The 17023-nt window shown below is 33.9% G+C and overlaps 1 protein-coding gene across 1 annotated transcript in view; it reads left to right on the top strand.

Moving 5' to 3' along the window:
• The first annotated feature begins 8053 nt into the window (after window positions 1–8053).
• LOC123566270 (opioid-binding protein/cell adhesion molecule homolog) overlaps window positions 8054–17023 on the top strand; it is a 189604-nt gene continuing 180634 nt past the window's right edge. Inside the window, exon 1 of the mRNA XM_045360215.2 lies at window positions 8054–8642. Within this exon, the coding sequence (XP_045216150.2) occupies window positions 8594–8642 (49 nt within the window). The 5' untranslated portion in view covers window positions 8054–8593. The remainder of the gene's footprint in view (window positions 8643–17023) is intronic.

Genomic DNA, 17023 nt, shown 5'->3' on the forward strand with positions numbered 1-17023 from the left:
GGTCTCTCTTTTCATTTATTTAGGGACTTGAGAATTTTTCGTAAAAATATTGAGCACCTCCCCTTCTAAAATTAGGAATGTCAAATATTAAACAGATAACAAAATTAGTGTTAGGAATTAGCCGACAAGTCATGTTTGACGTATGCATAGACCAGGACATCTGGAATCATGGAAATTGACAGTACTAGAAAGTTGTATAAATGCATGTGATGCGACACATATACATTTTCGGGTACCCGCCCGCTTAGCTCAGTAGAGAGAGCGTTGGTCTACAGATCGCGGGGTCGATCCCCGGGCGGGGCGTATGTTCTCCGTGACGATTTGATAAAAGACATTGTGTCTGAAATCATTCGTTCTCCACCTCTGATAATTCATGTGGGGAAGTTGACAGTTACTTGCGGAGAACAGGGTTTGTACTGGTACAGAATCCAGGAACACTGGTTAGGTTAACTGCCCGCCGTTATATGACTGAAATACCGTTGAAAAACAAACAAACAAACAAACATTCTCGGGTATTCACTATCTATACTCAAAAAGAACTAGAACAACTGTGGTTGCCATGTGTTATTCCATAAATGGAGATAACCAACAAAAAGTTCATTGGCCCTAGTCACGACATTCCGTCAAACATACGTAAAGTCAAATATTTCATACGTAAGAAATCTCTTTTGGCCGCATTTCTGTCTGACCCAAGACGTATAATATTTATCGCGTAAAACTGGACTCAATGCGCATAGTAACACATTTCTTGCCAATTGTTATGGCTGAGAAGTTCAGTGTGCTCGGTGAATGTGCAACATTATAAATTATTTAAGAACCTTCCCCCCAAAAGTCTTGGCATCTGTAAACATTACAAATAAGAAAACAATTATCCTCTTTCGGGATTTAGCAGGTAACTCTAACTACAACATTTGCTATACCTGTTTCTCTCTATGGGTATGGCAATACAAGGATCTTATATGACAGCCTGTGTATGATGAAAGTCCTGTTAGAGTAAGATAGGGATTTTCCGACCCGATGGACCCGACTGAGCGTTAGCGTAATTTTTCCTATCAGTTTGTATGGAAAATACCAACAAAGGCCAAGATCTTGCCTGCTACCATTCATCCAACCATGAAACTTGGATTCTGCAAAAACATTTCAAGGATATTGAACACTAATGGTTTAATCCTTTCCCTACGTGCCTAAAATGTATGGCTGTAGCTATGGCGTTGTTAAAGTGTCCGTACGTCCTTCCTCTTCCATAATATTTTCTGTCCGTGATATTAAATTGATATTTTGGTATGAGTATTAGCTGCTACCAAACATTCATATAGAACAATTAGAAATATTTTCTTTAAATTTGTTAAAAATGCTCATTTTGTGTGATATCTATGTCGCTTTATAAAATTTGTATTAACTGGCGAATGGTGTCCTGCCAATGTTGTTTAAAGTTTTACAATAACATAAGAATTTTGCTCTGCGATTAATAAAAATGCAATTTTATATATACGTTGCCATTTATAAATACTGGTTTATCGTGGCTGCATGGCTCTATGGCTCTGTTTGGGATGCTCTGTGCTTCCGGGAAATCTATCCTTACCTTTTATCTTTAATATTTGGCATGAGTGTCTGTAATCCGTAAATCAATATTAGGTTATTTTTCTTGATTGCGTTGAAAACTATAAGATGATATGAATCTTCTGTAACGAGTTCTTGCTATGGTTTGGTAAAAAACTGTCATTTTGTTTGTAAAGTTTGTATATATTGTGTAAAATCATTGTAGTAACCGGGGACTGGTTTCCAGAAAACGAAGCCGGAATCTGACCAAAGATAGATTTGCTCTTCAGTTAAACTGCAACGTTATCTAATGTGTGCATTATCTTTTTGATAGTAAAAATCAAGGATAAAAAACAAATAGCAAAAGTCCTGTTCCGAAAACTGCCTAAAACTGCCGCCTGGGTCTCCGTGGCTGAGTAGTAAACATCAACTTACCCCTCACCTCTGTGGGTTCGAAAGGGTGTTGTAATCTTTCATGTAAGAAAGTCATACAGCCGGTTTTCGAAAGGTAAGTGGTTCTTTGTCCAAGAATTAGTCAGGTTTCATTTCTTTCTTTATTAAATATACATAGAGCTACATGTACTAAATTTAAAAGACTTAGTATCGTAAACCTTACCACTTGAGATAATAGTATATAGCAGTTTTGTTGTTGTTTATTTGCGGGGGTCGGGGCTGGGGAGTTAACATCCCGCTGACACAATTGAATATCATATGGCTGCGTTCCAAGGAATACACCCAAGTGCCCCCCACTCCCCCCGCGGAGCATTTTTTCAGTTCAGGCACGGGCGGACACTTTGCTAGAATCAACATCTTTCCACATAGTTATAATTATCATAGATTTAATATTTCAATATTCGGGTTATCATTAAATTCGTGCATGCTTATACAACTCTGTAAACCGTTTTAGACGGAGAAATATTATTTTTCGTATTAGTTAGATGGTGCCAAAGTTGCAAAAAGTCCTTAAAATTGTTGTTTTATTACACTTTTCTTGATTTTGAAGGACTGTTGAACTTGTTGTAAAATGACTGTAATACAGAATTTCGTTTAACTGCATACAAGTCAGATCTTTACTTACGTTTGACTTAATATTCGACTGTAATGGTTTATTCCCTTCCCCACGTGCTGCTATCAAACATTCGTATAGTACAATTAGTAATGTTTCCCTTAAATTTGTTAAAAATGCTTAATTTTGTGTGATATCTCTGTCGCTTTTTATAATTTGTATTAACTGGCGAATGGTTTCCTGCCAATGTTGTTTAAAGTTTTACAGTTATATCAGAATTATTGCTCTGCAACTAATAAAAATGTATTTTCTATATACGTTGCCATTTGTAAATACTGGTTTATCGTGGCTGCATGGCTCTATGGCTGTGTTCGGGATGCTCTGTGCTTCCGGGAAATCTACCCTTACCTTTTATCTTTGATATTTGGCGTGTGTATTTGCAATCCCTTAATCAATTTTAAGTTATTTTTCTTGATTTCGTTGAAAATGTATCAACTTTAAGATAATATGAATCTTCTGTGACGAGTTATTGCTATAATTTGGTAAAACCTGTCATTTTTGCTTAGTGTGTAAAGTTGTATATATTGTGTAAAATGATTATAGTATCTAGGGACTGGTTTCCAGAGAATGAAGCCAGTATCACGATTTATTCCGTATTTCAATATCACGGGGGAGGAAGTGTTACACGAAGGACGGAGTTCTTCTGATAACCTGTCATGTTTTCTTCTGATAACTGTTACGGAGTTCCTGGAAAACGTTACAGAGTTCTTCTGATATCTGTATGACAAAACAAGGAATCAGCCGGCAAAATGGTAATAATCAATCTTAAAATAGAGAGAATGGGATGTAAAACTAAAGTTTGATGATCAAGGTTGCCTAATGTTTTGTGCTATGCTTCAGAAAAAAAAACTGTTTAGTCTAATAATCAGCGCCACGTCTTTGAAATCAAGACATTTTGAGTAAAACATCGAAATCGTTGGCTTATTCATACATATTAATCTACTCATTCACGTTCTTCATCCTCACCACAGGCAATAGCCTAATTGTAGTGCAAAGCTGCAAACATAAACCACTATCTAACAATTTTATTCCCGATTTTTCAAATGTTACGGAGTTCAGGTGATAAATCTGAAGATGTCACAGAGCTCTTATGATAACTTTTGTTACTGCCAGGGTGTTTCTTAAGCTATGTTAAGATACCTTTTAGCTATTTTATTATTCAGAAAGGGTGTTAATCATGTACTAATGTAAGATATTTATCCAAGGCACAGTATTGTGATTATATGATGTATGGTATGTGTATTTTTGAGTTCCAATGATAACGTTTTAGTGTTATATTTTTAATAACTAGGTGTTACTTTTAAAGGGACTGTGCACGCTCATAATGATGATCTAGCTAACTATTCCTCTTACTTTAGCCCCATGTGGTTCTGGGACGATCTATGTATGAAAAGAATTGGAACCACTGTCTTACCCTTGCATGATCGTAAGAGGCGACTAATAGGTCTTAACACTTGGTTTTGCTGTAACTCTGTGATTCCAGCAGGTATGCAAATTTTTATTCCATACCTCATGTTTTTATTTCGATGTAAATGAGATGTGAAACCAATATGTGTAGTCCTGTTTGGCGCCATATAACATATACTGTGTTGGTGCGCCGTAAAACCCAAATAAATAAATAAATCCTCTTACTTTACAATATTTCCAACTAAACTCAAAATGCACTTCTATTCATCTTATAGCATTTTGGCAAATGCAAAGGTCGTTTCTGGTGAAGGATTGATATAGATAGCACTTTAACATTCACATAAATATGCATTATGATATTCTTTAAGACAAATAGTATATGCATGTATGAGGATGACAAGCCCATTTTTGGTACGCAGTATTCAGCGCATTGAAAATTATATGCATTCTGTAAGATGCTATGACAATACCAATTAAGTTTTATCGCAGAATTTACGCCAGTCACATTTAAATTCACCCTCTGTGTAATGTCGCATTGTGACTGTATTTTTTCAGCGTCAACTTTTAAAATTCTACTATATGAAGGATTAGAAGAATTATGATGGTAAAGTTATAATTATGTTACTGATAATATATAGCATTATTATTATCATAATTACATTCTTTATGAAAATCTATTGATATGAATACAACTGTATACATAGTATGCGAAAGCAATCGGATTAAAGGGGGTTGTTGGTAGCGGTAGGTGGTCATAGCATGTAGCTAATTGTCAGGTTATTAAGAATCATCGTTTCATTTGTTTTATTACCTAGTGATTACTGCAAGCAAACATGTCCATCCATTTCCAGCTCGACCATCTGGCCTGCTGTGATTATCTCTCAGTCAGAAATATGTACTATACATGTATACCATATATTTTTCATGAACAACAAAAGTACATTGATATACTAACTGGTAATTGTCAAAGTAGCCAGTATGTACCCAGCCAAAACGCTTGGGATCAAGGACCAAACTGTTCACTAATATGTGAGATATTTCCATTTTATTTTATGGATTTCAAGAACAATTTCTACAGAGACGAATATTTAGGTTTTTATCAGAAATAGTTTGTTCTCATTATCGTTTATTTGATAGTTTATTCATTTTTTTTCAATTAATACCCAGTTTTGAAAATTCCAAATTGACCTACGGAGTTGTCATTAATAATCTAGTACATGTAATCCTGTAATTAATACAGCTACAAGAATAAAATGTGAAATGACCTCTTTTGAATTGCATAATGACACTATTTTGCGAGCAAGAATATGTGATTGTTACATTGGTCTTTTACATTTTTAAGTATAGTTCAGTACATTGTAATTATATAGTATAACTGTAATTTATCAGAGTCTATCTGAGTGCAGAATGTGGCTCTCAGTTTGAATAATTACATCTACACACCTCATGGCTAGTAAACCAAGCAAAAAGGTACCAAAATTTATTTTCAGTACACTCATAACATTTCCATAGGTTTTTCTTATCTACATTTGCAATAGCGCATTTTGTATATTTGAAACTCACTACATGGTGTCAACTTTGAGTGTACAATGTATTGAATTCATTCTATGGATTTTATACTGCAAATTTATTCTGAAATCAAATTCATAAGAACTCATTTAATTATAAAGATACAAAATTTGCTGTCATAATATTGTAAAAAGGTATACCAAATAGTATTGCATTATTAACATGGACATGGAATCAAATGCCTACCAGTCGGCGTGATTCAAATTCAAAGGTTGAACCGCCCCGTCTCATCCTCAAAAGTATACGTCGACTTATGATCCAGTATGATATTTTGATTTATATTAAAAAATGGTGTATACGGAGCATTTTCAGACAGCGCACATAACATTTACGATTTGATATTGACCAGCGTATACATATAGTAATCTCATAATTATCTGATATAATTAATCATTGATTATATCATGCTATTTTTTATTAAATGCATCCATAATAAATTGAACTTTAACCAACTTGGTACTTGCATTTTGTTTCAGTAGTTATATACTATTGACGAATTAAAGTTTACTAACTGTGACTACACGACCTCAAAGAATTAATAGCAAGAATGACATTGCAAAGAAAATAATACTACAGAAGCAAAAATCATCGTTTCCTTAATCTCTTTTTATCTTGAAAAAAGAAAGGACTGATAACATCAAGCCAAACCATAAAACACATGTGAAGGTAATTAATATGCAAGATAAATATATCTGGCTAACCACTAACTGAGTAGCCAGTTTGCAGATGGCTATTAATTATTGACATGCTGGAGTGCTTATATGTTTCCCTGGGAAATGAACGGGTCAAATGTTTTGGGTCTATAACTTAATGAAAATGGTCATGCGATAAACATTTACAAAATCGCATACACACAATTAGATTCTATCCTTGATAAATTATATGTATATTGTTATGTACATTTGAAGCTTTAGTATAATTTCTTGTCGCCATTAACGTATTGATTAGTTATTGTGCGATTTTTGTTGATTATGGAGTATAATCTACTGTCGCCTGGCAAATTATGGTCCCTAATCAACAAATATCATAAACAATTTTAATTTAGAATCATTTCCTTCTTGTCATAGCATGGTCAGGCACGGTTTAATTTTGCCACACGGCCTCAATGTTGTTATAGCGACGTTCCTTTCAGGATGAATATTTACAACATGAGAAACTGCTTCAGACGGTGTCGGGAATCTTTTGTGACAGTATTTACATCTGACTATCACATCCTGAAAAAAGGACAAGTATCTAAAGCTTTACCTAGCATATTGGCCTTTGTAAAGGTCATAATATGAATATGCATAACTAGACAAGTAATTGAATCGCATGAGATGACAACAGCAGTCATACATAGTAATGCAAATAAACCACTTCAGAAAAAACAGCTTCTGCAAATTAAGCATTTAGATGTACCCTAAATTAAAGATAAAAGATTTGATTTTAATTCAGTGATCAATCCAAACGGAATCCACTAAACCGTTGTTCACGAACATTGGCAAATCCATTGATAGAACGAACAATACAACTTACTGTATTTGTTATCTATTCGTATTTTACTATATATATGTCATTATACTGCACATAGTTTTAAACTTTACGAAAGACTCATACCATACATTATATAATCACAATACTGTGCCTTGGATAAACATATTACATTAGTACATGATTAACACCCTTTCTAAATAATAAAATAGCTAAAAAGTATCTTAACATAGCTCAAGAAACACCCTGGCAGTAACAAAAGTTATCATAAGAACTCTGTAACATCTTCAGAGTTATCACCTGAACTCCGTAAATTTGAAAAATCGGGCATAAAATTGTTAGATAGTGGTTTATGTTTGCAGCTTTGCACTAAAATTAGGCTATTGCGTGTGGTGAGGATGAAGAACGTGAATGAGTAGATTAATATGTATGAATAAGCAAACGATTTCGATGTTTTACTCAAAATGTCTTGATTTCAAAGAAGTGGCGCTGATTATTAGACTAAACAGTTTTTTTTTCTGAAGCATAGCACAAAACATTAGGCAACCTTGATCATCAAACTATAGTTTTACATCCCATTCTCTCTTTTTAAAGATTGCTAATTACCATTTCGTCGACCGATTCCTTGTTTTGTCAAACAGATATCAGAAGAAATCTGTAACGTTTCCAGAAACTCCGTAACAGTTATCAGAAGAAAACATGACAGGTTATCAGAAGAACTCCGTCCTTCGTGTAACACTTCCTCCCCCGTGAATATAATATTGCAACAAATATCTGAAACTTATTTTTCTGAAACTGCAATAACTCTATGGTTTCAAATACTTTGTTGACAGTAAATACGGTAGGCGGTTGTTATTAATTCATTAATTAAATATATTGTTCGATAATGGTTATGCAGCCTTTTTATTAACGAAGTGATATTGAATATTTACAATATTATTTTGAAATGGAGCTCAGCGTAGATATAAAACTCATTCAATACACTCACTGCGTTAATTACTCGATAATGGCAAATTCAACAAACTCGCGCAAATAGATGCTGGTTTTTATTTTGAAAAATAACAACTTATATAATCTTTTATCAATAATTTCCAAAGCATTGTTCTTCAGCGAAGCCTTTGTTTATTTTAGGCATGCGGGTTGACATTAATGATGAAAGAATACGGTTGAAGATGTCGCTTAGGCCTAACAGAAGCTTTTATCTAATAGGTTCCAATGTTCGCCGATGTGACTAATCCGTAATATAAACTGGAAGCAAACGCAAGCTACAATCAAAGATGAAAAGATGGACTCTCAGTAATTGATAAATTTGATTTTGTGAAAAAGCTCCTATTGTAGATATTGAGCAGTTGCTCTGTGGAAGCTCAAGGCGGCAGTTTAATGTTGTTTTAATAACAAAATGGGGATGGCAAAATATCAATATAGTTAGTTTTACAGCCTTCTATACGGAGCCGAAAGAATCTCTACAGATTCATAACTATTTGTCGTATAGTGACACAATCATTACTCGGAGAATTAGATGTCTGTATTCGGTGATTAAAGATGAGAATTTTTATTTTACTTCTTGTGCGATACACGTGCGCCTTTCAGGGTAAGTTCTGTTTCCTTTTTAATTGTTTCCACAAGTTTCAATATTAAGCAGTTTTTAAGCAGCGTTAATAAAACGTTCATTTTCTGCTTATTCTTAAACCAATTAATATGTAAAATTGCTTTTATTACAGAATAAGTGGTTGTTTCCTGGTATTTGACGCTATTTCTTTTCTTTATGAATGTTCAGAAAATAAAATATGACTTGTTACACTAAATCTAATAGCATTATTAGAAAACATTATGCAGAGAAATAACTACACTACAATGTTCTTTATTCAGCTGTTAGCACTGAAATATTAGCTTGTAGCGGACTTCCTCGGCGTTTTATTTTTTATTTTTGGTAAAGTTTGTTAACAGGTAATTAAAGAATGTGATGTTACACGAGTGAGGCTCTTTGTCATAGATTACACTAATTTCTTACATCGAATCTAATTTGCAACTTCAAAGATGAAATTATTTAGTGAACACTGATGTGAAACATGTTTGCAGTTTGGTCTTTCAGCCTTCCAAATTTATAATATAATACAGGTGTATTCTTCATATTTGTAGCAGTTTTTCCGGAAACTTAAGATTCGGGAAAGAAAGTGATTATTAGATCCCTAGCTCCCCGCTCCCCATCGGAGATCTGATGCATGTATAATTGTTTTATTTCAATACTAAAACTATTTAGTGATTTGACCGGAATGCCTTTTTTCTCTTCTTACATTTGTATATATGTTAAAACCCCATGCTGTATTTCTTATACCTTGGTGAAATAAAAGTTTTGTTCCTTTCTGTTCTGATAATATAATGAATATCTTTTATTCAGATTTCTTATTTGAGGGAGCAAATCATTTAAAATGATTTTAAAGAGTAATATGATTATTGTGACAGAAAGAACTTGATCATTCGTCACTATGGATACACGTTATGATGTCGCGAATGATCTTAAGATAGTTCCGCACGTTCGGATAATTTTTTTTAACAATGTAGAATTCGTTTAAACGCTGATTTTTCAAAATTTCAGAATATACTTAGAAAAGTCGGCAAATAAAAAAGACTGGATCGTGTGCTTGAGTGTTTGCTAGGCTGACTGGCAAAATTTTGACCTCACAAGTTTCCATAATGAAAGTCTATTGGGAAATCACAATTTTTTTTATAACATTTTCGCGAATAGAAATTTTTCTACGATGTATATTTCAATGAAACGTCTCACATATGGTCTATAACATTGTGAAATAAAATGTTTAGGTACCTGTGCTTGTTTTTGAGATATGATTACAGAGGTCCGCATATTTCAAGCTGATTTTAAGACATTATTAGAAATTACTTAACTTGTCAAACGTTTTGATTTCACATTATATTTTTTTAAAAAAGATTGTAACGTTGTCTTTTAATAAATTTATTCATGGGTTATCATTAATTTATCCAAAAAAATATATTTCCTTATGGCGAGTCTATGGTTAATTCTACATTATCAGGATAAATGACGTTATGACATTACTTCCGGTTTAACAAACGTGTAGAACTACCTTAAGTTACGATACACTGACGAACGGTCAATTTATCTGTTGAATGTTGTGCTTTTTTTTTCTCCTTATACAGTGAATATTTCAATAAAATTTCAGATATGCTTGTAGTCTAATAGACAAAGTACTAATGTATGTGGAATACATGCTAATAATTAGTTTAATGTGTATTCTTTTCCACTCGTTTTAAGCGGCATACTGCCGTTACCATGACACGTTAAAACTTCGGACTTTCGAATGCGTTTAACGTTGCTCACACAAACTTTAATGCATACTGTTGACTTTGTTCATTATATTAAAAATATTTTTTATGCCCCACTTTGGGGTGGGGGTGGGGGGGGAGGGGGCATATAGATTTGCCCTCCGTCCGTTCGTCCGTCTTTCCGAGCCTAGCTCCAAAAGTGTTTGACGTCGAGTCACAAAACTTTACAGGAATGTTGATCAGCATGTGTTGTTGTGCACCTGGGGTTTCGCGTCCGGATTCATTCAGTTGTATAGGAGTTATGGCCCCTGACTTTGTAACAATTGGTCATTTTAGTGTTGTGTCACGCCTAGCTCCAAAAGTATTTGACGTAGAGTCACAAAACTTTACAGGAATGTTGATCAGCATGTGTAGTTGTGCACCTGGGGTTTCGCGTCCGGATTCATTCAGTCTTGTAGGAGTTATGGCCCAGACTTTGTAAAAATTGGTCATTTTAGTGTTGTGTCACGCCTAGCTCCAAAAGTATTTGACGTAGAGTCACAAAACTTTACAGGAATGTTGGTCAGCATGTGTAGTTGTGCACCTGGGGTTTCGCGTCCGGATTCATTCAGTTTTGTAGGAGTTATTGCCCCTGACTTAGTTAAAAATTGGTCATTTTAATGTTGTGTCGCGCGTAGCTCCAAAAGTATTTGACCTAGAGTCACCAAAGTTTACAGGAATGTTGGTCAGCATGTGCAGTTGTGCACCTGGGGTTTCGCGTCCGGATTCATTCAGTCGTGTAGGAGTTATGGCCCCTGGCTTAGTTAAAAATTGGTCATTTTAATGTTGTGTCGCGCGTAGCTCCAAAAGTATTTGACCTAGAGTCACCAAAGTTTACAGGAATGTTGGCTAGCATGTGCACTTGTGCACCTGGGGCTTCGCGTCCGGATTCATTCAGTATTGTAGGAGTTATGGCCCCTGACCTAGGAAAAATTTTCATTTTAATGGGTTTTTTTTTTTTGCATTTTTTTTTTAAATAGCAACATGTTGTTTTCCCAAAGTTGATCTGTGTTCTTTGTCATGTAGTAAGGGCATCTGTGTCCCATGGACACATTTCTAGTTAAAAATATATTTCAGTACATTTTGACAGGTGTTCATTTTTTATCAGACAAGATCTTCATGGCATATCGTTTCTTTTGTTCTTATCATGTGGGCCTGAAAGTTTAGTCAATAGTCTTTTACAGACACAAATTGTCTAGTGGAAATTTCCCCTATTTCTATTGTTGAAAAACAAAATTATAATTTAATATTATAATACAATTATTAAATGATAAAAATGCAAAACTATATAATTTAACAACTAACATGTTGCCTAGTTATCTACCGGATAGACTAGGACTATCAGAGGATGTTGCTTCAATTGCGAGCGCGGAACCGAATATTATGGCTTTAAAAAGTGAAGAGGAAACACCAACGTTAAAAGACTTTAGTCATAAGGAACCACGGACCAAGGCTCTGAGTGCATGTATCGACAAGTGAGGTTTCTAATCAGTAATCGGGTTTTGCGTCTGCTGTGGTTTTATTTGACCAGCATGGATGCCAAAACACTAGACTCATAGATCTCGCTACCCTTCAGACAGTATTATCGCCTCTGAATGTACCTTTAACCTTCATCCCAGTGCCATTTTGAGTACGACTTGAAATAATGTGCGTGCTATTTTAATGGATTTGTTTTTCTTTTTAATGAAAAAACAGTATCCGTCTATAACTCATCATTTACAGCATGCTGCGTTTACTTATTAATACACACCCGTAATATTCCGAAATAAATTGAACAACATGACCATCCTCTAAGAGCGATTACATCACAACATGACAAAGTATATTCTTTAAATATATTATTTATACAATAGCGTGACAATAGAGTGGTATTTTATTTCTTTTTGATAGCTTTGAAAAACGACCATTTAATAGTGGAGTGAGCCAATTGTAAATATATTACAAAAGATGTATTATGTCTTTTTATTTGATTAACTCTTAAAGTAGCAATTTTTCTATTTATGTATATAACAATGAAGCCTTTGGCAAGCCTTGTTCCTAACTAAATTTGCACCTAAAATGGTGTTTTGTACTGTCGGTGCGTTTTGTGTAAATTAGTTATATTTGCTAAATATAGACAGCACTGGTACAGCGTAACGTCCTGTGACGTTGTGGAGTTTACTTTAATGAATGAATGAAGCGGTTACAAAAGCCTCTGAAAAGGGGATACGCTATTTTCTTATTCCGTACTTAAATTGCCACACGGACGTCACAAGATCTCATAATGTAGACCGGTATCCGAGAAGCTCAAAGTTCACACTGCTTCGAAAATACGAACCACACGAATTTCAAGCAAAATCATGAAAATAGACAGATTTTAAAGTCGTTACGATTCTTTGATCATTGAAAATGCAATCTAACAGTTTTAGTGTTTCAGTTTTGTTTGGGTTGCTCTGTGTTTCAGGGAAATCAACCCTTACCTTTTATCTTTGATGTTACAGAATATAGACATACATCATTTGTTATACTTTTATAACTTGACTCTCCCTACGAAGTATCTAAAGTAATCAAAAGCAACTTTTTTGACTGGCCTCATATATTGTGAAAGAAAAGGTGATGAATACTTTTATACTATATCCCTTTTATAGAAATAATCAATTCTTAGCATTTACTTTTTGTCGTTTTGACTTTATTTCTCTTAGATGATACCAGTGGTGTGCAATTTATTTCGAAATATTATGGAGGTATATTAATTAGCCAACACAACTTTAAGAGAATTATTTATCTATTTATGGAGCTAATATCTGTTTTTGTGTATGAACACTTAATATTCCTTTTAGAATTTTTTTTATACATATACATGTATAGATCTTTTGTAGCCTATTTATACCTCTTTTGTAAGACATTTCTAGATAAGTAAGAACTTCTCTCGAAAACTCACATTCCTGGCATTAAGTTAAGCCAACATGTTCATTCAATATGCATGATCCCGTATGTTGTTTAAGTTAACAGGAAACGTGAAAGACGTACAAAGCCTCCGAAATAGACACTAATTTTTATTTAGGAAGCAGATGTATGTGTTTTTATTTGCTGAAAGTTCAGGCTTCTAATGGATTCCGATGTTCTAATTCTGTATTTGCACGTGCATTAATGCATTTGTAAATCAAAAAGCATGCCATAAAACTACCCCTTTTTGAGGATGGAGAATAGTTTACATAATTGAAATGCTGCATTTTATTCCTTTAATTGTTCAGTCTTTTAGCCTCTTTCTATCGGAAATGTTGATTGCCTTTTATGACAAATTTGATTATTCCCCTTTAACAAGCTGATACCGGTAACTTAAATTGAAATTTCTTTCAGAATTGAGATTGGAGAATATAGCGTTTATTTGTTGATTGCTATGTGCATTTTTAAAAATATGTGATGGATACATTAAAAGGCTTGATGTTTTAACTATTTTTTTTAGTTTAAGCAGGAAAGGAACTCTTTGAGCTGAAATGCCCTTATCAAAATAAGAACAGTCCTTAATATGTTATTTATCGAATAAGTTTTGTAGAGGTATTTGCTGCATATGATAATATTTATTAGCTTAAATGTCTACAATATGGTTATAAGACAATTATATAAGTGTAGGAAAGAACGCTGCTGCATTTTTACGCGCTTAAGTAATACTCAAAACAAAACTATTTGAAAATGCTGATTCTCCAACTTTCATCATAATAATGCGAGTTAGTCGAAAGAAATGTAAACGAAACAACAAAACGGTATCGAATTTTGAAAGGTAACAGAAAGTTACGCAGTAGTTGGGAACAGAGCTGATAAACGGAACAGTAGTCGCTAACTGGAGACAAATATTCACTAGCTGACAACATATGAAACTGCGTGAATGTCGTTTTCACAATTACTTTAAAATTTATCCTTGGCGATAGACCTATTGTCTTTTTGACGACTTTAACAAGCTTGATATACTTTCAAGGACTTTACAGAATCCTATAGTGTAAAAATTAGATTAGAAAAGACTATACATAACCCTGATACAGATAATGTCTCTGAATACCACGAACAAGAAAGCAACTAAAATAGCAAATTCTATGTCATCTCTGTTTCTTTTATTCACCTTTAATGGTACTGAATTTACCTATTTGTAAGAAGCAAATACAGAAAAAAACATCATTATTTCTTCCTTTAAAGCCGCTTATACGTGACAATCACGTAAGAGTTGGCAATCATAACAGTGTAAGGTGCTCTCCAAAACTGTATCATATCTAGAGGGGTAAACCCTTATTGTTAGATAATTATGTAGGTGCATAATTACTTTGCGTTAATGTTGTAGTTTCAATAATTAATTTAAGTTATTATTTTCGCAATTTCGTAATACAATTAGGTTTTCCTGGTCCCGGCAGCTGTTGTTAAAACCCCATTAAAGGCTAATCTTATTTCTAATTCCGGTGTTTGCAGATTTTATTTTCATTCATATTCTTTGTTGTTTCCGTTGTACAGAGATCGTTATCTGTTAATATCTGTGATTGCGTTTAGATTTTTGCGTGGAATGCCATAATTCATTCTTTTTAAATTAACTCAACAACTGACTTTCGCACTCATGTGAATAACTCAAAACAACAAAGCATACGAGGGTGACGGTGATAAAAATCACAAATGCAGCATGGCTCAGAAACCAGCTATTTGTATGAATTGTTGTGAATTTCAAAAGATTTTATCCCGAACTAATCTGCAGTACAGTTATTACAAATTCTTGACGCCTGTACAACGAATGAGACAGTATATTTTCATGTTGTGTAAAATGAATAAAATTCTCCTTTAAATATCAGTGCCATACAGAAGACTTAGGGTAAAGTGATACATTTTTATTGTAACTTCATTCATATCAAACTTGACTTTCTCTAGGAAAATAATACAAGTTTTATTTAAAGAGAAATCACAAATATAGTAGTAAGCTTCCCACGTTTATCGTCACAGGAACACGCAGATTTAGACCTTGGGCTCGAAATAATCGTGTAATTACTTATAAGCAAAGGAATGTCACAGTTACAGACACAGAATGATATATCGCACGTAAATCAAAATTTAATCTCCCACAGCAGCTGTTATGCGCTATAAAATATTTGTCTTAGGTTCTACCACTTTACCGAACAGAAATAAAAGCGGTTTTTTGTTCAGTATAAGGTATATGTAAACATCAATGGAGTACTGTCATATACATTGATGTCTGTACCTAATATACTATGACTGTTTGAACTTTAGAAACAAAACTTATGGCAAGAAAGAAGACTTCAGTTTTCACATCGTGAACAACCTCATCCCACACTTTCTTCAAGGTCAACATTTAACATAAAAAAGTATGATACAATCTGCTAGTGCCATGCGGTTGTAAGTAATACTTCATCTGTCGATCACATTCTGTTTAACACTACTATTCATGTGTAAAATCCCATGATCTGAAGAAAGGGATTGCGTTTTGTCTCTCAGTGTTTTAACTTCTGATTATAAGAATGTTCGCTGTCTGTAAACATGGTTCTATGATAGCAGGACATTCCAAACCGTAACTACTTTCTGTGATAGATCCTTAAGCATACTGTATTCAACATCAAACGAATGGAAGTTTTGGAGCAATATTTTTCTATAGAAGCGTATTTAAAGTTCCATAATGATTTTAATGTTATGTAAAGATGTAAAGAAAGAGATAAAGCTACTTTCCTAACAGAGAATATGCATACTTATTTAGTTAGAATAGAACTAATGCAGTAGATAAAGCGATTTTTTTGTTAGAAAAGAACAACATTTATCTATACAGTCATAGCAATAAAGGGATGTGATCTAGAACGATGTAACAAACAATGCATCAAAATTAAATGTTATGATGTTTTAAAGGTGAATACCACACAGAGTTCAGGTTCAGTTTTATCATCTTTAACGTATGCTATCTGTTTCTCTTTTTTTTAAATCGAGGATAATACTCGCAAGAAAAGAAGCGCCAAGAAAATTTTAGATTTAAATTTTAATTTTATCCTGTTTTGCATAAAATATAGAAAAGTTATATTTGAATATACACAATACCCATTATATAACTATGTAGTTTTTAGGTAACAATTTACAGTCTGAGAGTCAGCATGCAGCTGGTTGTGTATGGCAGTGATTTCCAGCACAACAGACGTGTCCAGCACAACAGACCCTTACCCTACCAAGGTTGTTGACGGTTTCCAGCCAGTATCCCCATTTTTAGCTTTCGTTTTGTCCTTGTCCTTTCATATAATAACGACCTTTTCGACTCGTTATTTGCTACCTTGTATGTGAGCAACATTTGCCTAAAAGACTGCATTGAGTAAGAGTATGGATTATCGTTTCTATTTACTTCCAAAAGTGCTTTTTTTTTATTTAAATCAGAAAGTGTTCCCCTTTCCTGACCGAATTTCTGCACTTCTACACAATATTCGGTCAGTGTCATCCTTATGTTTGTTGACTAACAACGTGCCAGCCGTCTACTAAACCTATCTAAATATTTAATTTTGGCAGAAGAAAGACTAAAGAATTGTACTATAGCTAGGGTAGTTCAGTAAACGTAACATTCTTATGCAACATATTCACGCCATTACAACAGTCATAGTCAGTTCCATTTTCGTTGGTTTTGTGTTTTGA

The sequence above is a fragment of the Mercenaria mercenaria genome, chromosome 8 (assembly GCF_021730395.1).
Source record: "Mercenaria mercenaria strain notata chromosome 8, MADL_Memer_1, whole genome shotgun sequence".
NCBI classification, from domain to species: Eukaryota; Metazoa; Mollusca; class Bivalvia; order Venerida; family Veneridae; genus Mercenaria; species Mercenaria mercenaria.